Source organism: Gallinula chloropus (genome assembly GCF_964237585.1).
Source record: "Gallinula chloropus genome assembly, chromosome: 10".
Classification (NCBI taxonomy): Eukaryota; Metazoa; Chordata; class Aves; order Gruiformes; family Rallidae; genus Gallinula; species Gallinula chloropus.
Window position 1 is genome coordinate 19,105,093 of NC_140095.1, and position 23,915 is coordinate 19,129,007.

General features: G+C 61.4%; 2 protein-coding genes across 2 annotated transcripts; one reads left to right on the forward strand and one right to left on the reverse strand.

Moving 5' to 3' along the window:
* Nucleotides 1-2,938: 2,938 nt before the first annotated feature.
* PCYOX1L (prenylcysteine oxidase 1 like) lies at nt 2,939-6,017 on the forward strand (the record flags this gene model as incomplete). The annotated part of the gene is made up of 6 exons (XM_084268435.1): nt 2,939-3,029; nt 3,394-3,600; nt 4,041-4,215; nt 4,309-4,520; nt 4,612-4,752; nt 5,314-6,017. 6 exons carry the CDS (start codon nt 2,939-2,941, stop codon nt 5,970-5,972), a joined length of 1,485 nt encoding a protein of 494 aa, XP_084124561.1. The 3' UTR covers nt 5,973-6,017.
* Nucleotides 6,018-7,293: 1,276 nt separating this feature from the next.
* IL17B (interleukin 17B) lies at nt 7,294-9,013 on the reverse strand (the record flags this gene model as incomplete). Its single annotated transcript, XM_084268728.1, has 3 exons — nt 7,294-7,552; nt 7,752-8,038; nt 8,993-9,013. The coding sequence occupies 3 exons, from the start codon at nt 9,011-9,013 to the stop codon at nt 7,294-7,296; spliced, it is 567 nt and encodes a 188-aa protein (XP_084124854.1).
* Nucleotides 9,014-23,915: the final 14,902 nt, after the last annotated feature.

Consider the following 23,915-nt stretch of genomic DNA (forward strand, 5'->3'; position numbering starts at 1 on the left):
CCTGTCAGCGGGGCGTATCTGAGTTGAACTCCTGGGTGAGTCTCCAGTCACACTCCTATGAGTGTGGCAGCATCTGAACTCTGACCAGGAGCGGTGCAGAATGTGAATGTCGCTTTGTGAACCTTAAATTCTCAGTGCTTTGTCAGCAGAGCTTCTGTTGAAAGAGATAGCTGTGATAAATCAGTAGCTATTAGCAGTCCTTTAATTTTTTTTAAATGTATTTAAGTTTTATATTGTGAATATTGTAGTATTTTTTTATTTTAAAACTCCAGATGTTTTGATATTACCTGCGAAGTCAAATGAACAAAGCATTGCTAATCTCCAAAAAACCTAAGTCCATTTAGTTGGTGGGAAACCTGTATATATTGTATATTTTTTTTGTGTATTTCTGTCCTCTTTGTTTACCCAAAGGTTCTGGCCGCATGAAAGACAAAGCCTGAAGTGTGGGAATGGTACCAGTAATCGACAACAACATTTGAGTTAATGTTGGAAAGGGCTGATTTCCTTTAGATGTCCAGATACTGTCCATTTGCTAATAAAATTCAAAAACTGCAGTTGCTTTTTCCCTTTTTTCCCCCCTGCTTCCACCTGCTGCTCGTTCCAGCTGCCACTTTCATTGGGTGTGATGGTGGGTTGAACAGCTCACTACTGATCTGATTGCCTAAAATAAGGGCTGTAGCCCATGGCAGTTTTGTTGAACATTTCATTAACAACACTTCCAGTGTGCTGCCAGAAAAGCCCGTGTGTGTGCAGGTCCTCTTTCCTCACACAGGTGAGTTGTTGGGGATTTCTGCACCGATATAAAACTCTCCTGGGTGTGGTGTTGTCTGGTGCTTCCCTGCCTGTTCCAGTACGTCTGCTTATGGACCATGGTGTGGGGAAATGTCTGCTGGCCTTTGGTGTTGGCTCATTCTGCAGAACTCTGCTGACAGCTGGAATCTTGATGCCTGGTTTATTTTTGCACGTCCTTTGCTTTGCTGTGGTTTTGCCCCTTTGTGCCTGGTGTGGTGTATCCAGTGTGCTGTGTGGCAGCTCGATTCAGATGGCTTAACAGGGGTATTAACACTTGGGGTAGCCACAGGCAGGTTACAGTGCCAGGGATTTGCTGGAGAAAAGAACAGGCTTTCTTTGTGGGAGCGTCATTGTAGCAGTTCTTGTTCTACCCTCTGCAAAAATAGCTGGACCTCCATCCTGGCTTTGCCTTTACCCTGTAACAGGCAGTGCCATGTCAGTGGGTCTTGCCTTGTTCTCCTGAAGCTCTCAACGCCCCTGGGCACTCCTCATTAGGAAAAACCTATCAGCCTTTGTGGGGCGAGATGCATTTCGGTGCTAAGGATATGCCAGCAAAGCCCCTTCATGATCACAGACCTTGTGTCCTGCTGCAGGGGCTCTTTCTCCTGCCTGAAATGCACGGGCATGGCTCTGTGTTGGTGGTGATGGCATTGCTCCGTGCTCACTGAGCAGACTAGGCCAGGAAGCCCTGCTGCCCTGTTAGTGAATTTGCCTCTTCTGGTTTCTCTCTGCAGCAGCAGTGGGAGTTGGGAGTTTTCAAGCCACAGCCCTAGCAGGAAAGCATCGGAGGAGTAAGCCAGGGGAAGAGAACCTTGCTTATGGCAGAACGCCTGGGAGCAGGTCTGCCCTGAGAGGGAGGTGGTCAGGAGCAGTGCTGGCCCAGACTCAGGAGCATCCCTGTGTGCACAGACAGATCTCTTGTCACCCACAGCTGGGGTGAAATGGGGCCAGTTAAGTAAGAGCTTGTTAGAACCTGAGGCATGCTGCGGAGATACTTGTGTGCTGTGTTTTAAGCAGCTTTGGGAGTGTCACCTCCCCACCCTGATGGGCTGACACTGTCCACTGTAAGGGTAGTCTTTGTCCACGCCCCCCTCCCAAATTCATGCCCGAGTTTCTGGGCTGTGTGTGCTCCCCTGGGTAGGAACTGTGAAGTGGCTCCTGTCTGGGGGACAGGAGGGGGCCTGTGCTTGTGTTGTATTTCTCCAGAGACAAAGTTCAGATGATGGATTCTCACACTAAATTTCATCCCTTGGTACAGAGCCAGCCCTGGGCTAGAGCAGCTCTGGGTCTGTCATTACGTGTCCTACCTGTTCCAGAGTTTTTGCTCAGTCTTTGCCATCCTTTGTAATCCGAGCAGCAGCAGGCTCCCAGGTGGGATCCCGTGGCACAAGCTGCCTGCGTCGGGCACCTTGTTTTGCCCAGGGCAGAAAGAACAAGCGAAAGCTTGAAATGCCCTTGATGGGTGAGTCACTCGCCCAGGATCCAGCCTGCTCCACTCAGCCGGGTCCTGAGCACGGCGTGCCCTCCCCCATGTGCAGACCGAGCACATGGAAAACGTGCTCCATCAGCAGCTCGGTCCCAGGACTGTGCAGCCCCCGGAGAGGTGGTGCCTTGCGGGAGCTCCGTTGGGTTGATGGCGAGTGAGCTCCTGCTGAGTGTCCGGGTGGCTGCACAGCCAGTGTGTGAGGGTGGGAGGGACTGAGGATCCTGGCTGGGGCTATTCCTGTCCGGCACCCAGCAGCTTTGGAGCTGGAGGGTCTCCCCTGTTGCTCCCAGCGTTGCTCTCCGAGAACGAGTGCTGGGCAACGCTATTGCGAGGCCTGATTCGGTGCTGCCGGTGCCGCTCCGCTGAGCCCGGTGCTGCCCCCGAAGCCGGGGCGCAGTGGGAGGCTGCGTGCACCCCCCGGCCCTGCCCCTGCCCGCCCTGCTCCTTCCTCGCCCCGCCGCTGCCGCTCAGGGCTCCCGGCGCCGGGCCGGGCCTGCCTCCGCTCGCCGGTCGCGGGCACCCCGCGGGGGGCCGAGCCGCTGCCCGGGCGGGGCGGGGCGGCAGCGGGGGGCGCGGGGGCCGAGCTTGTGGTGAGGGGCGGGCCAGGCCGGGGCGGGCGCTGCCGGGGACCCGCTCTCTCTCCGCGCCGCCGTCCGCGCCATGGCCCCGCCGGCCGCCGCGCTGTTCCTGCCGGCCCTCGCCGCCTTCCTCGCCGCGCCTGCGGCTGCCCGCGCCCCGCCGCGCAGCATCGGTAGGAGCGGGGGAGGCGTATGGGTTTTGGGGGGGGGGTTGGGTACAACACACCCGCATCCCGGGTACCGGTAGCACCCGGCCTCCTGCTTGTCTCCGGGGGTGGGATGGGGGCCCCGCGGGGAGCTCCGGCACCCCTCCGCGGCGGAAGTAGGGCGAGCTGCGGAGCATCCCCGCCGCCAGCCCGCGGAGCATCCCCGCCGCCTCCCCGCGGCATCCTCGCACGCAGGGCTGGCCCCTTACCGCCTCCCCCCCCCTCCTCCCCGCGTGGGGAACGCGGGGGGCCGGGCGGGGGGCAACGACGCCCTCCCGGTCTCCCGGGGCACGCTGCTGACCCGGCCGCCCTGGCCCCTCTCTGCCGGCAGCCGTGGTGGGCGCCGGGCTGGGCGGCTCGGCTGTCGCCTACTTTCTGCAGCAGCACTTCGGGCCGCAGGTGCAGCTGGACGTGTACGAGCCGGCGGGGGTGGGCGGGCGGCTGGCCACCGTCACCGTGAACAAGCAGCAGTACGAGAGCCGGGGAGCCTCCATCCACGCCCTCAGCCTCCACATGCAGGACTTCGTCAAGATCCTGGGTGAGCACGGGGACCCCAGCGCTTGTATGGCCTCCCTCCCAAAGCTGGGGAGCTGCACTGTAGGGTCTCGGAACCCAGGGTGTGTGGTGACCCCCCTCGCTGTCACTGTGCCCTGGAAGAGACGGGGAAGGGGCAGCCCTGCAGCCTATTAATGCAAGGGGTACTGGTGGAGTTAGTGCATGGGAGGGGGATCACAGATTCCCACCGGTTTGTCCCAGCCAGCAGCATGTCAGCTCCATAGGATGGCCCCCCAGCACATACATACAGTCTGACTGGGGTCCCAGTGCTCTGGGATGTTGCGTGCCCTGGGATGTTGCATGCCCTGATCTCCTCCAAAACCCTCTTTGCCCACATTCCCGCCCCGGCAGTGTTTGGCTCTGGCCTTGCCCAGCACCCCCAGTCCCAGGGAGGCGTATAAGCGGCCCCTCTGCTCCTGGCAGGCCTCAAGCACCGGCGTGAGGTGGCAGGGAAGAGTGCCATATTCAGTGGGGAGCACTTCATCCTGGAGGAGACCGACTGGTACCTGCTGAACCTCTTCCGGCTCTGGTGGCACTATGGCATCAGCTTCCTGCGCCTGCAGATGTGGGTGGAGGAGGTGATGGAGAAGTTCATGAGGTAGGAGAGCCCACAGGCCTGGGGGGGGGAATGTAGGGAGTCTTCTGTGGCACCAGGGCATCACTGTGTGCCCTGTGCTCCTGTCCCCTCCAGAATCTACAAGTACCAGGCGCACGGCTACGCCTTCTCCAGCCTGGAGGAGCTGCTGCGCTCGCTGGGGGGTGATGCCTTCATCAACATGACACAGCGCTCGGTGGCCGAGTCCTTGCTGGAGGTGGGCGTCACGCAGCGCTTCGTGGATGATGTCATCGCAGCGGTCCTGCGCTCCAGTTACGGGCAGTCGGTGCTGGTGCCCGCCTTTGCAGGTGAAACCAGGGACTCCCTCTCCTCCCTGTGTGGTGTGATTCTCCTTCCCCATGTCTGCTCCTTGAGACACCCTCCTCTTCCTCTCCCCAGGAGCCATGTCGCTGGCGGGGGCCCAGGGCAGCACCTGGGCAGTGGAAGGAGGCAACAAGCTGGTGTGTACAGGTCTGCTGAAGCTGACCAAAGCCAACGTCATCCCAGCCAGGGTGACGGGCATCTCTCTGCACAGCTCAGGTGAGCCTGTGCATGGGGTCTGCTCTGGGTGCTGCCGGGGTGGGTGTGGGAGGTGGCAGTATGGGTATGCTGGGGCAGGGAGGGAGCACTGGGAGGCTGGAGAGATTCTTGGTCCTGGCAAAGCATTTGGGCGAGGGCCTAGGGACCTGCCCATCTCCCCCCTCATGTGGTCAGCTGGGGGCCCTTTGATACACAGCTGGGCCTTGGACCTCCTCTCCCTCCTTCCTGAGGTCCTTTAGGTCTCTTCTGTGGCACCATTCCTGTTGCCAGCTTGCTGCCCAGCACAGTGAAGGGCTGGATAGCTGGGGTGTGGGGAGTGGGCTGTGCTGCTGCAGTCCTCCTTGCACCTCTGGGTTTCACTTCTCTGGAAACCTTCTTCCAGAGACTTGATAAAACCCTCTTCTGCTGCCCTAAAGCATGAGCAACTTAGCCACAAACATCAAGTGGATGAGGGTCCAGCACCGGTGTGTACTGGAAAACCAGGAAATGAAGGCTTAGAGGGCTTGGGCAATACTACCCAGGGCTCAGGGCTACTCCTAACTGTCCACCATCTCTTTTTAGAAGGGCAAGCCCTGTACCAGGTGCACTACGAGGGCAGTGAAGGCCAGGGCTCAGCTTTCTACGACATGGTGGTGGTGACGACGCCCCTGCACCCCAGCAGGAGCAACTTCACCTTCGAGAACTTTGAGCCTCCCATTGCTGACTTCCCCGGAGCCTTCCAACCCTCCGTCACCTCTGTGGTGCACGGCTACCTCAACTCCTCCTACTTCGGCTTCCCCGACCCCAAGCTCTTCCCTTTTGCCAGCATCCTCACCACCGACACCCCCGACCTCTTCTTCAACGCCATGGACAACATCTGCCCTGTCAACATCTCAGCGGCTTTCCGGCGCAAGCAGCCCCAGGAGGCTGCAGTGTGGCGCGTCCTCTCCCAGCAGCCGCTGGACAAGCAGCAGCTGAAGACCCTCTTCAGGTCCTACTACTCGGTGCAGGTGACAGAGTGGCAGACGTATCCCCGCTACGACGCTGCCAAGTCCCTCCCGCCCATCGTGCTCCATGAAAACCTCTTCTACCTCAGCGGCGTGGAGTGGGTGGCCAGCTCCATGGAGATGATAGCGGTGGCAGCCAAAAACGTGGCCCTGCTGGCTTACAACCGCTGGCATCAGGACCTGGAGAAGATCGACCAGAAGGACTTGATGCACAAGGTGAAGACTGAACTGTGATGCCCGGGGAAGCGGTGGGCTGCGAGCTTCTGTGTGCGGTAGTCTGGGGAGTATTTATTGCCTTGGGGACACCAGGGGGTTTGGGGCTGGGGGAGAAGGGACAGGCTGTATCCCAAACAACTGGAACGTGATTTGCCTTCAGGAATACAGTCTCTGCCCAGTGTTGCTGCGTGTCTGTGCCGCGTGCCTCAGTTTCCCTGTTCGCCCTCCCCAGGCTCAAATGGGAGGACCATCTGCCTCCTCCTGTAGAAAAAAGCTTGCAGCACATCTGGTTTCTGGAGGGACCTCAGGGAGTTTTCAGGGATGAGGCTGGCTGGTGCCAGCAGCAAATGTGTGCTGGCCCTGGGCACGAGCAGGGTCCTGCTCCCCAGTGAGCTGCCTGGCTCCTGCTCTGCCTTTCCTGGTTTTGTCCCCAGGAAACCTGGTGGCAGGGCTGGTCCCACCCAGGGCAGAAGGTCCCCTGGCCTCTCCTGGGCTGTGCGTGCATGGAGCCTAGCCCCAAGCACTGGCCTGGCACCCTGGGGATGGGCATGCAGGGTGGGCTGTCACAGGTCCTGGCTTGCAGGGAGAGGTGCCTGCTGCCGGGTGCTCCCTATTTCCAGGGGGACATCCAGGGCTCCCTGAGCCTGGGGCTTGGCTGCAGTTTAGGGGGCAGAGGAGCCTCGCTGGGAGAAGGCTGGGCAGCACCCACCCCTGGGTGGGCAGGGCAGAGGGATAGCATGACAGAACGAGGCGGGGGGCAGCTCAGGCAGGGGTCAGCAATGCGCTTTATTGGAGACCTTGGCAGGTGCCCGAGCTGCTGTCCTGCCCGTGCCCTGCTCCCTGGGCTGATGGGCCCAGCGCTGAGGAACCCAGAGGTGGGCAGGGGAGGGCTTGGCACTCACAGAGCTTTTGCACTGATAGAGTAAACAAAGGCAAACAGGGACTTTGGGCAGCAAGGACACCTGACCCTTCCTAGCTGGAGGGACTGGGGGCAGCTGCCTCCCTCTCTCCCCTAGCCCACCCTGCTGAGCTCCTGGCTGGAGGTGAGGGGGCTTGGGGCAGTGTCTTGCTGCGAGGCCAGCTGCAGGACTCTATAGCTGGGTAATTTGCAGGGGCTGCCCTACGCTGGCTATCCCCAAAGTGGCTGCTTGGGCTGAGGCTGATGGACTCTGCAGGGGAATTTCGGGATGCTCTTGGAGCTGCCGTGACCTCACACAGTGGCTCTCCTCACCCTGATGCTCAGCCAGGTCACCCTCTCCCAGAGGGCTGGGCAAGCTCGGGAAGCAAGAACAAGCTGGTTAGATGCCCAGGGGTAGCTGCAGGGGTTAGCTTTGCAACCTCAGAAGACGCAGGTGCAGCCCACAGCGATGGTCTCCATGACCATCTGGTACTTCTTGTGACACTTCTTCTTCCCGGTGGGCTTGTGCCCCACCTCACCTGGGACCTGGCAGAGCAGCCGGCGGACGGGCAACCGGCTGTAGATAGGGATGCTGGCCATGGTGCGGTCCTCCTGCAGCGTGAAGGGGTTGATGCAGCCAGTACAGAGGCAGCGGGCCTCAGGGATGTCTGCTGGGATCCGCGTTGCATCATGGTTTATGCTGGAGGAGAGAGAAAGCAAGACAAGACTGGAGAGACGGTGACACGGGGGCAGTGGGTGGGTGGGGATGGGCAGGGCAGAATCACATTGCACCCCCCCCATCAGCCACTAAAGCCACAGGATGCTGGAGCCGTGGCTGCCATGGTGCTTGCTGCACAGAGCCACCACACATGTCCCCTCGGTCCCTGCCCCAAGCTCACCTGTAGGCCCAGGGGGACAAGCTCCTCCGGTTGGACCTCCAAAGCCTCAAGTTGACTTGGCACTTGGTGTCACCCGGCTCAGAGCTGTTCCTCAGCTGGCGAACCACGTCCTGGATGCTGCGCTCGTAGTCTGCCACGCTGGTGTAGGGGTCATCTGGGGTCCAGGCAAGGGCAGGGGTGGCTGTGGAGGGCCGTGCCAGGCCCCTTCTCCTGCCCTTCGCCGCCTTGCCTTGGTCCTTTGCTTCAGGGACCAGGACCATGGCAAAGGTGAAGATGCAGAGGAGAAGCTGAGGAGGAAGGAGGATGGTGTGGAAAGGGAGCTCTCCACCCTCCCACGAATCACTGGTGATGGCAGGACCACATTGACTTTGGGGTGGTATGTTCAGCCCCCCCCAAAGGCAAACGTGGGCCTGTGGAGGAGCACAGGAAGGCATTTCACAGCAGGGGTGTGCACATGGTCATGGTGAGCCCCTCACCCAAGCCACAGCTGATGCGTGTGGCCGCAAAGCCCCTCGCCCTGGCTGCAGCTGTCAACCAGCGTTGCCCAAAGTGCCCCTGCCTGTGCTGCTCAAGCTGTCCCCCGTCCCTTCCCTGCTCACCCCAGGCAGCTGTGCGCTGGGAGGGATGGGTACACCCTCAGCTGGGGCTGTACCTGGGCAGCCTCCGCTTTAAAAGGAGCTTTAGAGATGAGACAGCCAAGAATGGGATCTTTATCCAAACCCTCCTCTCCCTCCCTCTTGTGCTCTGGGACGGTGAGAGAGAAAAGAAAGATGCTTTTTCCTTTCCTTCTCCCTGCAGCCTCCCAGGGCCGAGCTCCGGTGTGCTGGCACCCGGCAGGCTGCCCAGCAGCGAACAAAGTTGCTTTCTGTAGTCCTGCTCCCTGCTATTCATGTCCCTGCAGCCCTGCCCGCCGTCTGTCCATCTGTCCCGCAGCCCTGCCTGTCCCGCAGCCCTGCCTGCCACCCCACAGCCATTCCCGTAGGTGTGCAGTGCTCTGGGGCAGGCAGGGCTGGGACGGGGCTCTTTGCCCCATCTGATGCCGTTCAGATCATCGCAGCTTTGCTCTCCGAGGCGGCTGCATCCCAGCCGTGCCAGGTGTGGGAGCATTGGGCCTGGCAGCCCAGAGCACGCCTCTCCAAAGCAAACAAACCCAGGTAAGTCATCCGTAAACAAGCCTGCAAATAATTATATTAAAGAAGGGAAATGAGGAGCAAGCCCTGACCCGCCGGGCAGTCACCTACCATGTTCGGAGCCCTCTCCATCGCCGCAGAGGGGCTGCCGGCTGCTGTCCTGCAGTGTGGCTGGGGCTGGTGAGCTGGGGAGCTAAAAAGGGAAAGCCCCAGCCCCCGGCTCCGCTCTGCCGGAGGTGTGTCCGGTCCCCAAGGTGCCAGCGAGCCTCCACGCCGGCAGGGCAGGGGGCCAGCATGGGGCCAGCGTGGTCTGGGACGCAGCCACCATCCAGGCACTGGCTCCAGCTGCGGATGGTGGCGGGTCCGCTCGGGACCAGGCAGCCCAGAGGGGCTCGCTGGGCAATAGTCTGGTCTGGGGAGGGGGTTTGGGCTTCGGTGGGGCCACCAGCATGGTCACAGCACTGCATGGGCCAGGGGTGACTTGGCTGGGGGGACTGGGGAGCGGGTGTTTGCTGGAGGACTTGGGGTGGCTGTCCCCTGTGCTGGAAGCAAGGTGTCCAGGCAGCCTGGGGCTGTCCTGCTGTCCCTGCAAGGACAGCTGAGGACTTGACATCATCCATGTGCCACTACATGCTCCACTGTCCCCAGGAGCCACCAGAGTCAGCTCAGTGGTGGGGCGAACAGCACCCATCACTTCCTGCTCCCCTGGTCTGCCTGTCCCCAAATTCTTCCTCTCATGCTGTCCTCAAACCTGTCCCCAGTCCTTAGCAGTGGGGACACACACCAGCCCTGCTCACAGCTGGTCTTGGGGCTGGGCCCCAGGGCTGCAGGATGGGGCTGTTAGTGGTGGGGTGCTGCCCCACCCTATGCCGTGCTGCTCTGGCTTCCCGGCGCCCAGCATTGGGATGCAGGATGCTGCGGTGGGGGAAACTGAGGCAAGGAAGATGCTGGCTGTGATGCCCCTTCCCAGGGACGGGTGAGAGGGAGCCTAACTCGGAAGGAGTTTGGCCTCGGGCGTGGCCCGGGGACGGCAGCAGCCCGAAATTGCAGCCCCCCCCCCCCCCCAGCTTTCGGCTGCCCCTGTCCCCACGGCCTGGCAGCCTCTGTGCCACACGATGGTGCTGTCCTCCGCCCAACCGCACCGCCAGCCCTTCCCTTTGCATCCCTCCTACGCAGCTTCCCTCCTGCATCCCTCCTCCCCTCCATCTCTCCCGTATCCCTCCTCCCCTCCATCTCTCCTGCATCCCTCCTCCCCTCCGTCCCTCCTGCACCCCTCTTCCCCTGCCACCCCCAAGCCGTCCCCCACGCTGAGGGACAGCAGGGTCTGCCTGCCCTTTGGAGGGGCCCTTTACATCGTTGGGGATGCTGGCCCAGCTGGGCAGTGCTGGGGGGGCTGCCCCACATCTCTCTGGTGTTTTATGCCTCCCAGTTCATCCCACTCCTTCCCCAACACCACCAGCTTTTGTGGCAGCACTAGCTGTTGAGTTTCCCTCTGCCCCCAGCTCCAGCTCACTGTACATCCCCAGGGGGCTGAAGGCCCCTGTGCTTTGTAGGATGGTGGGAAAATTTCCACTTCCTTCCCCAGTCCCTGAACTGGGCCTTTAGAAAACCCTGCAGATAGGGTAAAACTCGCTGCACCTCCAGCTCATGCTGTCCCTCTCCTCCTCCCAGCCCCACCATGCCCAGGAGCAGCAGGGAACACAGGCTGGCTGCTCCCACCAGAGGGGACCCCAGCCCATGTCCCACGTTAATGGCCCCAAGGACAGCCCCGGCACGGCGTGCTGGGGGCTTTGCCACGCTTTGGGGTGAGGTGTGATGCTGTGCACTGAGCACAGAGTGTCCCTTTTGTCACCTCGGGGACCTGGTGGCCTTGTAGCCACCTGCCTGTGCTGCACCAGGTAGTATGGCAGCACCCATCCCTCTGGCCCACCTGGGGTGCTGAGCCAGCCCCTACGATGGTCACACCAGCAATTTCACCCCTAATCTGTGATCCCCCAAGAAGGGCCAGTGAGCAGCCCCGGGCCTGGGGCGCCCAGAGGGTGCAGGCCGCCTGCATGTGCCGCAGCCGCCTGCGTTGTGTCAGCACTTGGCAATGCTGTTTACACATGAGAGAGGCTCAGAGGCATCTGCGCCGGCAGCCAATTACCCAGTTTTGATCTTTTTTGGTGAAAAGGAAACCAGGGCTTTTCAGACATGGCCAAATTTGATAAGCTGGGGGAGGCGGGGGAGGACGCGGGTGTCTTTTTCCCCACTGGCTTCGTGCGAGGGAAGGGGCTGGGGTGTGTGGGTGGCTGGGTCAGGGCCAGCCCCTGCCTTCCCAGCTGGGATGAGGCAGCCAACGGGCTCTGGGTGCCCATGCTGGCCATGGTGCCGCCCCCATGGCAGTGGGGTGCATTGGGGTCAGCCCCGCAGAGCAACATGAGGTAGCGAGTGGCTGGGAAGGGCTGGAAACCCCCCCCCCCACAGAGAGCTCCCTGGGAGTGCATCACCCAGAGGGAAGAGGGGACGTGCTTTTGGGTTTCACCTATCTGCTCATCATTAATTCCTCCCCACCACAGTGCCTCAGTACCAGGGGAAACTAGGGCAGAAAGCAGAGCCCGGAGAGTGGGAACAAGCTCCAAAACAGGGCAAGAAGGGCCATGAAGACAGGCTCTGCCTGCCCAGAGTAAACCCAGGTACAAATTTCTCAGGGTAACCATCACAGAGCCCACTGCTGTCCCCCCTAGCCAAGCCTGAGCACCCGGAGCAACGGGACACCGGGTGGCCATGCCATGCCGTGCTGGGCACAAGGGATGCACTGTTTGGGGAGCATGTGGCAGAGACACAGTGCTGGCTGCATGGAAGGCAATGGGGGCAATCAAGCCACAGTTTGCACACCAGTAGAAAATAGTTTTTTGCCCTTTCTGCACAAGCAGGTACATCCCTGCCAGGGTGGGACCCACTGATGCAGGGTCTGCATGCCCCCTCGCCTGTGGCAGGCCCTGGTGCATCACTGCTGGTGCCACGCTGCAGGGCATGGCTGTGTCTCTGGGCACTGGGCTGCTCCCATGCCTGGACCCTCATGAGGGTCACGAAGCCCCAGCACACCTGAGCACACACCCACCCAAAGGGAAGGTGGCCAGGGCTGGCGGGAGGCTCTGGCACAGTCATGGCACCTCCTACCTCTGCATGAGCAACATTTTCCACTCATCAAACGTAAGCGTGCTCTACAAACCAGCCTCGCCAAGCCCAGCCCCACGCCATGGCGGGGAGGAGGGCTGGGGCCAGAGATGTCAGGGTGGGGGGCTCACATGGGGCACTCCTGGTTCTCCCCACCAAGCCCCAGCAGGTAGCACCCAGCCAGGCTGGCGGCACGGTGCTCACATCCATATTTGCACAAGAGCAGCTCCAGAGACACCCAGGCCAAAAAGGCTTATTTTAAGCTTGCTGGAAAAAGAACATTGTTTGGTGGGAATTAAAACTCCCCGTTCTCAAAAAAGGGAAAAACAAAAAAGTGCTTAATTCTGCCAGTTCCTGCCATGGCACAAACACAGAGCCACAGCCTGGCTGGGAATTTATTGCTGGCATCAAGCGGGGTTGGTTCCCTCCTCCAGGCATCCATCCACAGGATGGGGAGTCGTTCCCCTCCTGTGTCCCCATGATGTCCACAGAGTCCCCACCCTGGCTGGGAAGGGTTTTCCCATGGGAGGGAAGAGGCAGAGCCTTACACAGGCGCTGCAGCTGCAGAGCCGCCCCGAGGTGCCGGGGTGCCGGCGACTGGAGGGGTGACTGGCGGCCGCACAAGGGGCTGGACGAGCTGTCGGCAGCCCAGGGCTTTGCCGTGCCTGGGTTCTGCATCAAAGGACAGTTATGTTTACATAGCCCTCATCCGGCTGCCTTGGCGGCCCTTCTTCTGCCGCCTCTGGTGGGGAGCGGGGTGATGCTCCCGCTGCCTGTAAATCGCGCCCTTTGGATCACACATGCGAGGCTTTGGGAGCAGAGCTGAGCTGGGTTATCCTTTGGGGTTGGGGGGCTGCTGGGCCAGCAACACCCCAGCCTGGCCACCCCCCCGGGCAGGAGGCTTATGGGGGGCCAGAGGCAAAGGGAGAGCGGCTGCCGGCAGCGCCGGGATGGCGGGGTGGGAGGGAGGGTGCGCGTCCGGCACATCCTGCCACAGCCCTGCCGGCGCATCCATCAGCCGCCCAACGTTTACAGCACGTCACTGGTTACAGGATCCAGACACGCAGGTTCCTCCTGCCCCGCTCCTCTCCTGCCTTTTGTTTTCTTTTGCCTTCTGCTCCTGGAGACAGAGCACCTGATGGAAAAAGCCTGCTCTCCCCCTCCCCGTGCTGGAAACACCCGCTTCCTTCCGCCCCGGCACGGCGCCTGCTGTGGTGCAGGCCAGGGTGGCTCCCCGCTTTTGCTGCCCCATGTCCAGCTGTCAGCAGTGGGGGGACAGGTGGGGCTTGTGCAGCATCCCCTGGGTGCTCTGTGTGGGGCAGCCCCAGCTCCCTGTAGGACAGAGCAGGGCAGAGCCATCGTTTCCCCCAGGCAGGGAGGCAGCACCTGGGCACAGGTGCCCTCAGCCTGCCAAGCCTGATGGGCACCTGGTCCCACACCCTGCTCTCTCCATGGCCCCTGTGCTTCCTCCTCCTGCCTTCCCAAGCCCTTTGGGCTCCTGGACCCAGCCCAGACTGGCTGTGCCCCACTGCCCACCAGCGCAGAGCACAGGTGGGCAATGCTGAGTTTCCAAATAACTCGGTTTTGCTTCTGCCCACAGCCTAACCCAACAAACACAGTGGTCACACACCAGCCCATGAGCACCTTGGAGGGGTAGCTGCATTTTGGGTTGGATTGTAAAGGTCCTGCCAGGATGCCCTCTGCATCTGGCTCCTGGCCGCAGGAAAGGCTGGCCCTCCAGCCCCATGCAGGGCACATGGACCAGCCTGGAGCCATCCCCACTGTTCTCCCAGCAAGGCGCTCCCAGGGATGTGTTTCCAGGGCAGCAATGCCCTCCAGTCTGGAAGGAGAAAAACCTCTTATTTTTAGGGCTTCAGTGGCTTTTGCTTGCAGGCAGGCATCCAAACTCCCAGTTTCCCAGGGCAAGGCAAATGGGGAGGAGGTAAATGGAAAGCTTGGTGGTGGCAGTGACGTCTGCCTCAGTGGGTCATGCTCAAGTCAAACCTCTCCTCCCCACAGCCCTGGGCACGTGCCACTGCAGCCCATGCCAGTACCCCTGAGCTCCTGGGGAGTCATGGCCAGGTGGGAACTAGTGGTTGGAAGTCAGAGCTGAAAGTTTCCTGCTCTGGTCCCCATCCCCTGCTCCTTTACACTGCTGTTCCAGCACTCTGTGGAGAGAAGGGATTTACAGCAGCAGAGGCCACTCCTGAAGGTCACCTTCAGAGCTGCCCCAGCCCATTAATCACAGTGCCCTGCCCCTGCAGCAAAGGCAGCACATGCATGGGGGTAAGCGAGGCAGGGGATGCCTGCTCCTGGGTGCGGTAGTATCTGGGCTGAGAACACCCACCTGCCCCCAAGCATCCCACTCCTGGGAAGGTGAAGAGGCTGTAAATTTGGTGGGTTGGGATGTTAGCAGGGCTCATGGCAGTGGGGTTTCTCTTACTGCTCCCTGGGCTCTCTGGGAGGTGAGAGGCACCCCACAGAGCCTGCCCAGGGGCTCCCCCTCCATCAGTGCCCTGTGGCATCGCTCCACACACAGTTGGCAACCAGCCGTCTCCCTCACCACCTGCCTGGGATGGGAGTGGGGCTGTCCTGGCCACCCAGGACCACCAAGACCCTCATGCCCAGCAGAGGGGCTGCAGAACAGCGAGGGGCTGGGGGTGGGGGGAATGAAAAAAAGCTTTTGTGGAGATACTGAAACCGAATCTGCTGCAGGGAGGGATCACTGGGCAGCATCTTAGCAAAGGAGTAACAAAAACAAACCCGCTCCGAGGAATCCTGCTTTGCCCTAAATGTTTTTCTTATGGAGTTGTAATAAGACAAGAGTTGTAAAGATAGTAACCTCCTAAACATTACCTTATTAAGGCTTCTCAGAAACCACAGGGCATGACCTCTCTGGGTCATGGAACAAGAGAGCAGCATCCAGCGAACAAACAGAGGCTAACGTTACATTTTTCATTTCATTTAGGAAACCTGGTTTCTAATTATAGGGTTTGTTTAACGGCAGCAGTTAGTTGTGCTTCACTCAAAGCCAGCCCACCGAGAGCAGGGGCTGCACCGCCGTGCAGAGGGGAGAGGGAACAGAGGGTAGTGGGGGCCAGGAGGTGCTGGCTCCATGCTGGCTCCTGGGGAGGCTGCTGGGCTCCCAGGGCATGGGATGAGGATGAGCTCAGTACCTGGGGACGTGGGGTGCCCCACACAGTGAGGGGTAAGGGCGTCAGACACAGCGTGGGAGGCCTCTGTGCTGAGGGAGGAGCCCCACCGTGTCCTGGGGAAGCTGCGTGCTGTCTGGGCTGCAGGAGGGGGCAGGATGCCCCTGTGACGGGGTGACAAGTGGCGGGGCCGTGCTCCCTCCACAGCTCAGCCCTGTGCCCCGGGGACTGCAGGCAGACCTGCTGTGAGCTGGCTACTCCTGGGACCGCTGCATGGGGCCATGGGGACACTGCACCTCTCTGTGTGCGGTGATAGAAACAGGCAGGGGGGTTCCCTGCCCCAGGGACGTCCTTCGTGTTCCTGGGCAGGGTCGTCTGGCTCCTTGGGGGACATCAGCTGCCCCTCTGTGCCAGCAGTTTGACACTCTGCTGGGGGGTTCCAGCACTGCTGTTTGGCTGTTCTGTGATGGCTGAGCCATGGTGCTCATTGTGCCAGGGTGCCTGGGGTGGAGGAAGATGAGCATATGTGTGTGTGTAGTCTGCAGTCAGGTTACCTGTTTCTCCTTTCCTGCAGCACAGCAGCCTCCTGGACTACTCACCCCCACCTTTGGCTGGTACAACTCCCCCACACTTGTGTTGCTCCCCACTTCCCCCCCACACTCACACCTTGAGGTGCAGCCCCAGAGCCCGCTGATGTGGCTGGGTGCTCCCAGCCTCTCCTCCTCACCTCGATAACTCCCAAAGTGACTTGCCCACACTCCTTTCCAGCAGAGGGTGTTTCAGCAGCTGAGCGAAACCAGGCCAGCCAGTTCAGAGCTGGCTTTGCCAGCTTGCTTGCTTTCATCTCAACCAGGGGAGCTGGGTGACTCTGAGCACCCACCTCTGCCCGCCGCAGGCAGCAGGGCTTCATCTGCAGCCCTGATGCTCCAGAGATGCCTGCAGCCATCCAGAGCTGGGCTGGGCTGATGGCAGCTTCATTTGCAGGGCCAAGGGGCTGGAGGGTGGGGGAACAGACATGACTGGTAGCTGGCCACATCCTCAGCATGGTGGGGGAGAGGTCTGCAGGGAGCAACGCACAGAGTGGTCCCCTGACTGGGGAGGCATCACTGGGGGTCTGGGGGATCACAGTGATGCCGCAGGGACATTTGGCTCCTGTAGTGGGACATCAGTGCCGAGGCGGTGTGTGAGGCTGGCAGGGGGGATGTCAAATGCCAGGGTACCATCCCTCTGCAAAGCCTGGCACCGGGGACCTTGGTCCTGGCTCTGAGGTTGTCCCAGCTCCCAGGCTCAGGGGTCTGGGGACAGTGGGGCCTGTCTCCTTGGCTGTTTTCCCCCCTTCACGCCGCGGGAGCAGACGCTTTCCCAGCCCCTCTGGGATGTGTTGCTGGTGGAAGTCCTGCCCTGCCTGACTCTTAATGCTGCATTTGTCCCCAGTGGGGCTGGCAGTGTGAGCGCATCCCCAGGTACCAGGAGTGCTTTGCAGCCACCACCATCACAGTGACCACGCGTGGTTTGGAACTGAGCTGTGTTCCATCATCTAAGGGACCTCTCAGGGCAGGAAACCCCAGAGTACAGCCCTTCCACCCCCCAAGCCCCCTCCCCCCACCTCCCCTCCCCTCGCCTGGGAAAACCAGGGCAAGAAGCTGTTGGTGCCTCCCCTTGTTCCCCAGCTCTCCCTCGGTTATCGCTCCCAGCAGAGGACAGTGGCTTGTTCCTCCTCCTTCAGCCCCAAGTGCCGCTGCTGGCTTCACTGCCCTGGGAAGCCCAGCACAGCCCGGGGAACAGCCTTACCACACGGGGGGCTCCGGGCAGGGCAGCAGAGGTGACCCCCCTTCCCTGCCAGCATAGGAGGGAGGCAGGGATTGGGTGCTGGGTGTTTCCCTCCCGAGCTGCCAGTTGCCGCTCATTAGCGGCGCGCTGGTGCGGCTGGAAGCCATACATGGACTCACGGTCCACGCAGGGCCGGGAGGGGCCGAGGCCGACGCAGCTCTGCGGTGATGGAGCTCCCACACCGACTCCCTGCGCCACAAACACCGAAGTAAAGGCACTGCCTGGCCCTGCAGCCCTGGCCTCACCTCCACCACCCCCACGGGGGTCCCAACCCTACTCCGGGGTGTCCCCACTGCCGGCCGTGCTGGGGGTCCCCTGTACACGCGGGCAGCCTGGCGAGAGCCCCCAGGCTGCCAAAAACCGCCTTATTTCCCAAGCCAGATGGAGCTTTTCAAAGTAATGGGAATCACGAGCCACCTCCAGCCAGGCCAGGGAGCATCTCCACTTCCTTCCCCCAGCTGGCGGGATGGCCGCCAGCACCGCCCCGGCTCCCCAGCCCCAAGGCCAGCCTGCTCCGCCGGACCCCCGCCCCACCGCCGGTGGGATGCATGTCCCGTCCCCCCCACCACCCCCATCCTCCCCGTGCACGGACCCCAGGGCCAGGAGGAAGTCAGTTATTGCAAACAACTTTCTCCGGGCGAGATGGCCTGGGTTCCCAGGCGCGTCGCTGGCAGCCAGCACAGCCCTGGCCGTTCTCCTCCCCCCCCCTGCTCCCCCCAGCCCTCCTTCCCTCGCTCCCCCTCTCCGACTTAATGACTTCCACATGGGCCTCTGGCATCCCGAGCCAAGCCTCCCAGCATTGTCTGAAATCTCCAAATTTAGAAGAAATATGAAAATTGTCAAGCAGCCCTTCCTTAGGGGGTAAAAGCAACACTCGGCTGCACGGCGGCGGGTCGCGGCGACGGGCCCACGTGACGGCACCCCAGCCAATGGATCCCCTCGGCGCCCCTGACAGCGGTGCCCGTCGGCAGCCTGGCCTCCTCCTGCAGCTCATATAAGGTAAAAAGAAAAAGGTTTTTCCAGCTTCTGAGCAGCCTGGAAGGAGTTTTTGCCGACGGCTCCCATGCCAGCCGCTTAAAAAACCCCGACTGGCAGCACCGGGGTCCCAGTGGCAGGTTATAATGTGCCGGGAGGAGGTGCCAGGCATGTGCCCGCGTCCCCGCAGTGCCCCGCTGCAGTCGTGGGGCAGCAGGTAGGTGCCCGCGGATGGGGGTGGGCGCTGGGTGCATGAGGTGTCTGGCTGTGTGGGGCGGCGGGGACAGGGGGTGGCTGGTGTTGAGACCCCCCACCACCACCACCACTGGCTGTGCTGGTGCTCCTGCTCTGCCCAGTGCCTGCCCCGGGTGCGGGCAGGGACAGGCAGGCAGGGTGGCTCCTTCAGCATCTCCCTCTGGAGTTGTGGGACGCTCAGCCCACTTCTCCATGGGGTGGGCAGGGGTCCCCAGCCCTGGTGCATGGATGAGCAAGGGGAGCACAGCTGTGGGGTGCTGGCAGGGAAACCACGGAGAGCTGGCCAGAGATGTCTCAGGGCCATGGGGTCCTGAGCAAAGAGGTTCCCCAAAAATCAGTCCCTCCAGCTCTGTTCTGGCTGTGGGAGAGGGGCTTGGCGGGGCTCGCCCAGTTTTTTGGAGGCCGGGAAGGGCCCTCTCCGGCACTGGGGAAGAATTGCTTTCTGCTCTGTGTATGTCTAGGATGGAAAAAATGGGAAGCCGGAGGCGAGCCTTGGCAGGCGGGCTCCTTGTGCAGCAGGGGCCACGGGCCGCTCACTTGGCTCCTCTGGCCAGCAGTGCTGCTGCCACTTTTTGGGGAACACAGGCTGGGGAGGGGATGGGGCCATGGCTCATGGAGCCTCGCAGGGTGCTGAAGCCACCCCACCCAGTGCAGTGGCGCTGACCAAGGACAGCCTGCAGCTCTCAGGACCCTGATGCCAGCCCAGCCTGTGCCACTGAGTCACTTTGCCCCCCATCCTGGCCGCAGCATCCGGCTGGCACCACTGGCCTGCTCACAGCCAGCGGCGCTTCCCTGGCTCCATCACTGGCTGGGGGAATGGCTGCTGCATCCTCATCCCCATGGCTGCAGCAGCAGCTGTTGGGAACAATCACCCCATGGGAGCCAGAGGCTGAGCAGCGGTGGGCTGCCAGCCCCGTGCTAGGCGAGGGGATGGATGTGGCTGGTTCCTAGACAGCCTTGAGCTTCAGCCTCATAGAGGATCCCCCAGTCCATCTGTGGGGGTCCCTCATAATCGCAGCACTGCCTCTGCCTGGGTTACCACTGGCTCCATGCCATCCCTCCGGTCCCAGGGTGACAGCAGTGATTGTCCCCTCCAGCAGGTCAGCTGGGGACACCACACCTCACAAGCTGCTGTGTCCCTCTGCCTTATTCCTCTGCACTGCAGCCCCACCACCACTGGGTCCAACATGAGGACAGCGGGTCCAGCCAGGGTGCTATGCATCCCTGGGGGTGCAAGCTCCTGCATGGGCTCTGCATGTCTCTCTGCAAAGGGACAGTGACTGTAACCACGGCACTGTAACCTCCCAGGGCAGCTATGGCCACCCTCCATGGTCCCATCCTGCTGTGCCTCAAGGGCTTCCCACCATCCTGGACTGCTCCCTGGGCAGCTGCAGCGTCTCGGTGTTGAGATGCTGCACATGGGGACAGGGAGCCACCAGTGCAACCTGGCCCATGTCCCCACTGTGGGACTGTCCTGCCCTCACCCTGTGCCTGCCCCAGCTCCCCCCATCCCTGCACAGCGGCCACAGCACCCTGCCAGTGGTGGTTGCCGAAGGGCAACGCTGTCACCTTCCCGCTGCCAGCCGACAGGAGAGGAGTTAATTCCCAACAAACACAGGCAAACGCCTCCGCCAAAGATTTCCCAAGCAGTTATCAGCAGGAATTCGGGGAGGCTGTGTCTAGACATGCTGCAGCTCTGGGTGGCTGTTGGATAGAGTGGCATTTCCCTCCACGCTTGTCAAAAGGCAGTCTGGAGATGATTAAGGGCTTTTTTTCTTTCTTTCCTTTCTTCCCTTCTTTTTCCCCCTCTTCTCTTGGTCTCCTTTTCTTTTCTAACCAAGAACCAGCCTTGTTCCTGATCAGGCTTTTCCAAGGCTTGTTCCTTCACACCCCCAGTGAAAACCACCTTTGCTCACTGCCAGCATCCCATTACTTCTCCCTGCCTGGGGCCGGTACCAGGGGGAGGCCTGACAGCCCAGCCTGCCCCAGCCCCTGTCAGCAAGGCTGTGCTGACCCGTGCTGTCAGCCCGCAGCAAGCTTCACCCCCTGGCAGCGAGGGCTGCACACAGCCGGCCACTGCCTTGATTGGTAAAGGTGATGGGCAGTGGTGTGGCACAGGTGTCCTGTGGGCAGCAGTGTAGGCAGAGTGGGGGGCTGAGTGCTGGGCTGGGGACCCCTTTGTGCTCCGTGGGACACCCCCAGCACCTTAAGCTGTGTGGGGAGGGAGTAGCAAGAGCTTGTCTTAGTGAGCAAGCCAGCATGGAGCAGCAAACAGTGAGGCAAGAGGCTGGAAATCTGAGCTCTGGAGGCATTTCACCATCCTTTGACTTTGGCCAGGAGCTCACACAGAGGAGGCAAGCAAAGCAGATCTGTGCGGGCAGAGGCTGCAGCCAGGGTTATGACGCCCAACACACGTCCTGTGGCTGCAGGCTGTGTTGGGGGTGGAACACCACTCGCCTTGCCTGAACCCTGAAACCCTTTGCTTGCCTGGGATCAGGCACATTCACAGGACTCATCTCAGCCCTGGCTCCATTCCTGGCTCCAGCCTCCCCTGGGCAGTGGGGACATGCTGTCTGCCCTGCGCTGGGGATGTCCTGGGGCAGAGTGTGCCCACTTGCAGCACCCACCAGCTGGGCTCAGGGAGGGCAAGGGCTGGGGGGTAGGTCCTCCTCCTCCTTCCCTACCAAGTGCTAAAGGGGTCACTGGCCAGGAGATACAGGTAGTCCCGCACGTCCTCCAGGCACCCTGCCCCTTTGGATCAGAGCAGGGACAGCAAATGTGGGGCTGGGATTGCGGGGCACCATCATGGAGACAAAGGGCAGAGGATGGAACCAGACCTCATGCAGAGCAAGGGACCCTGTCACCTGGGGGAATAGGGCTTTTCTGTCCCACACCGCAGCGATGCCAGCCTGGGTCAGGAAAGGGACCAGTGGGTGCCCTAGGCTGCCCCAGGGGTGCACAGGGACCCTTCCTGGCTGTATCAGACAAATCCCCACAGCACATTCAGCCTGTGCAGGCAGCAGAGGTAAGCATAGAGGTGACGTGGCCGTGCCAGCGCTGTCCTGGGGCAGGGAGAAGCAGTGGCACTGGGGCAGAGCCAGGCTCTGCAGAGCTGCACAGCGTGAGCCACCGCCGTGTCGGTGCAGTGGGACCAGGCTCCAGTGCCCAGTCTGTGTTTGCTGTGAGCGAGTGTCATCCCGCTGCCCAGTGGGGTGAGGGACAAAGCTGCTTTGCGCTGGCGGACAAGCTGGGGGTGGTCACACTGCCCACGGGGATGGGGGTCTTCTGGAGGGCTGGCGAGCCCCTGGGGCCAGCCCTGTGCCCACATTAGGTGTAAGCTGCGTACAGCCGACAGGTAGGCAGCTGAACAGATGTGTGTGGTCGGGGCGAGCAAGAGGCATTCAGCCTGGCCAGGTTCTGTGTGATGTGAGACATCGAAGCCGAGCACCAATATCTACCTCCCCTGCTCTGCTGTTCCTGAAACAGGGAAACCTGGTGCTGTGCAGTGCTGGAGCTGCAGGAGATGGTCGTCGTGCCGGGAGGCAGGGTGCTGGTGGGGCTGTCCCAGCACAACCAGCTCTGCAGAGCACCCTCCTGTCCTGGCAGGCAGTGCTGTTCACCTCAGCAATCTGCCCCTGTGAAGTTTTGGGGTGGGTCCGTGTCTGAGGCTGTGTTAGGATGGGGACGTAGCAGTGCTATTAAGCCCCTTCCCCAGCAGCTGTGGGGAGGTGGGTCATGCAGGTAATGCTGGAGGCTCCTCACACCAGGATGGCAGGGTCTTGCATGCCAGCTGGCAGCGTGCAAGCAGCCAAGTCCTTGCCCAGAGATCGCAGGGACATCCGTCATAGCGGGCAGCACAGGGACGGGAGGTTAGTGACAGTGCTGCTTCTCCCTCCGAGCTGAGCTCTGCTGGAAGGTGGGCAAGCAACTTCCCTTGGACAAGGGATGGTGGTGGACAGGGTTTGGGGGACGTGCTGTGCTGCTCATGGGACAGATGCTCCTTGGTGGCCAACAGGTCAACCCTGGTACTCACTGCGGGACTGACTCAATGGTGGCTGGGACACAGTGCAACAGCTCTTTCTCCCAGTCCGGCCTCTGCACCTGCATTCCCACATCTCAGATTTGCCCTTCCTTTCCCCCCACCCCTTTTCAACCTTGTTTTTTAAATTTCACTTTTATTATTCCCCATCTCCACCCCCCACCAGCCCCAGGGCAGCTGAGCAGAGGAGCTGTGCCGCTCACCCACCCGCTGGGTGCTCCCCAGATCTCTGCCAGAGGGTCTGCCAGCACGAGGGGCCCGGCTCTGTGGGTGCTGCAGGGGAATGGCACCAAGTACCACCCGTGATGTAACTGCTGTGCTAGACCTTTCTCCACATCTCATACCCTGCTTGCTGGGGCTTCAACCCAATTAGGGCATTTTCTTCAGGCTCTTTTACTGCTCAGGGAGCGGGGCTGGGAAAGCTGGGGCCTGTGTGGGGCAGTGATTTACTAACTGGGCTCCTCTCGTGTCCAGGCGATGCTGCACACACAGCCTCGCTCCCCCTCTCCCTTGCTGGAGCAGAGATAAGATGATGAAGCCCAGATAAGCAGCCAAGAGTGCTGGCAGCTTAATGAGCTCCAGCCACACCATGGCTGTGCCTCTGCAAGAGGTGAGGGAACCTCGGTGCTCTCTGCCTGCTCAGCCCTGGGCTCTTCGCTGGCCTCCTGTGAGCTCCTGCATGCCCACCATGCTGAGGAGCATCCCCTCTGCCAGCTCCTCTGTCCTGCTCCAGCTGGGAGCCATGCGAGAGTGGGGTAAGCAGCAGAGCCCGGGGAAGAAGGAGGATGCTGGAGCATCCACCCCACGCCGCCTGGGAACGGGGTCTGCAGGGAGCTCTCCCCACTGTGCTCCGAGTTCCCACCAGCCAGGGCTGGAGGCTGGCGACGTGACGGCCGGTCCCCGCTGGGAGTTCACCCCTGCACCACTTCCTCCGGACCGGGAATGTGACGTGTAAACAGAGTGGGAGGGCTGGTGCTGGTGCCCGCTCCCACGCTCCGCACGCCCCAGGGCCGGCACTGGGGCCAGCAGGCGCCGGTCCTCACTGACGGGTGCCCCACACCCCTAAAATGCCTTCCAATGGTAGGCTGGGAGGGGGCATGGGGCTGCGCTGCTCTGTGGAGGGGGAGGCAGCTCTGGGAGGAGGAATCCAGCTAAGGATGGGGACACAGTGGTCAGCAGGCAGCGGGGAAGAGTCAAGGCTGTGGGAAAGGCAATGACCGGGCTGCCGTGTGGCTTGGCTCTTCCTTATCCATGCTGCTGCCAGCCATGGAACCCCTTCCACTGCTTCGCCCTGCCACAGGCTCTTTCTCACCCCCAGCCAGGCCTCGATGCTGCCGCACGGTCTCTCACCACAGCAGCCACTGCCGGCAGCTTTGCAGGAGCTGCTGGGCCCCGCGGGGTGTCACAGGACTGGGCACGGTGCTGTCCCGGCTGGGATGGTGGGGTCTGTCCCCCACCCCAGAGAGAAACAAATGGGGAGATGGTTGTGTTTGCAGCCCAGAGGCGGCAGGGCCTCCGCTGTGCGTGGGCACCCTGATGCCATGCTCGCCATGCCAGCACCCTGCAGCTGGAGCGGGGTGCGGGGCAGCCCAGCTCTCCACACAGACACCAAATTAGGTGATTT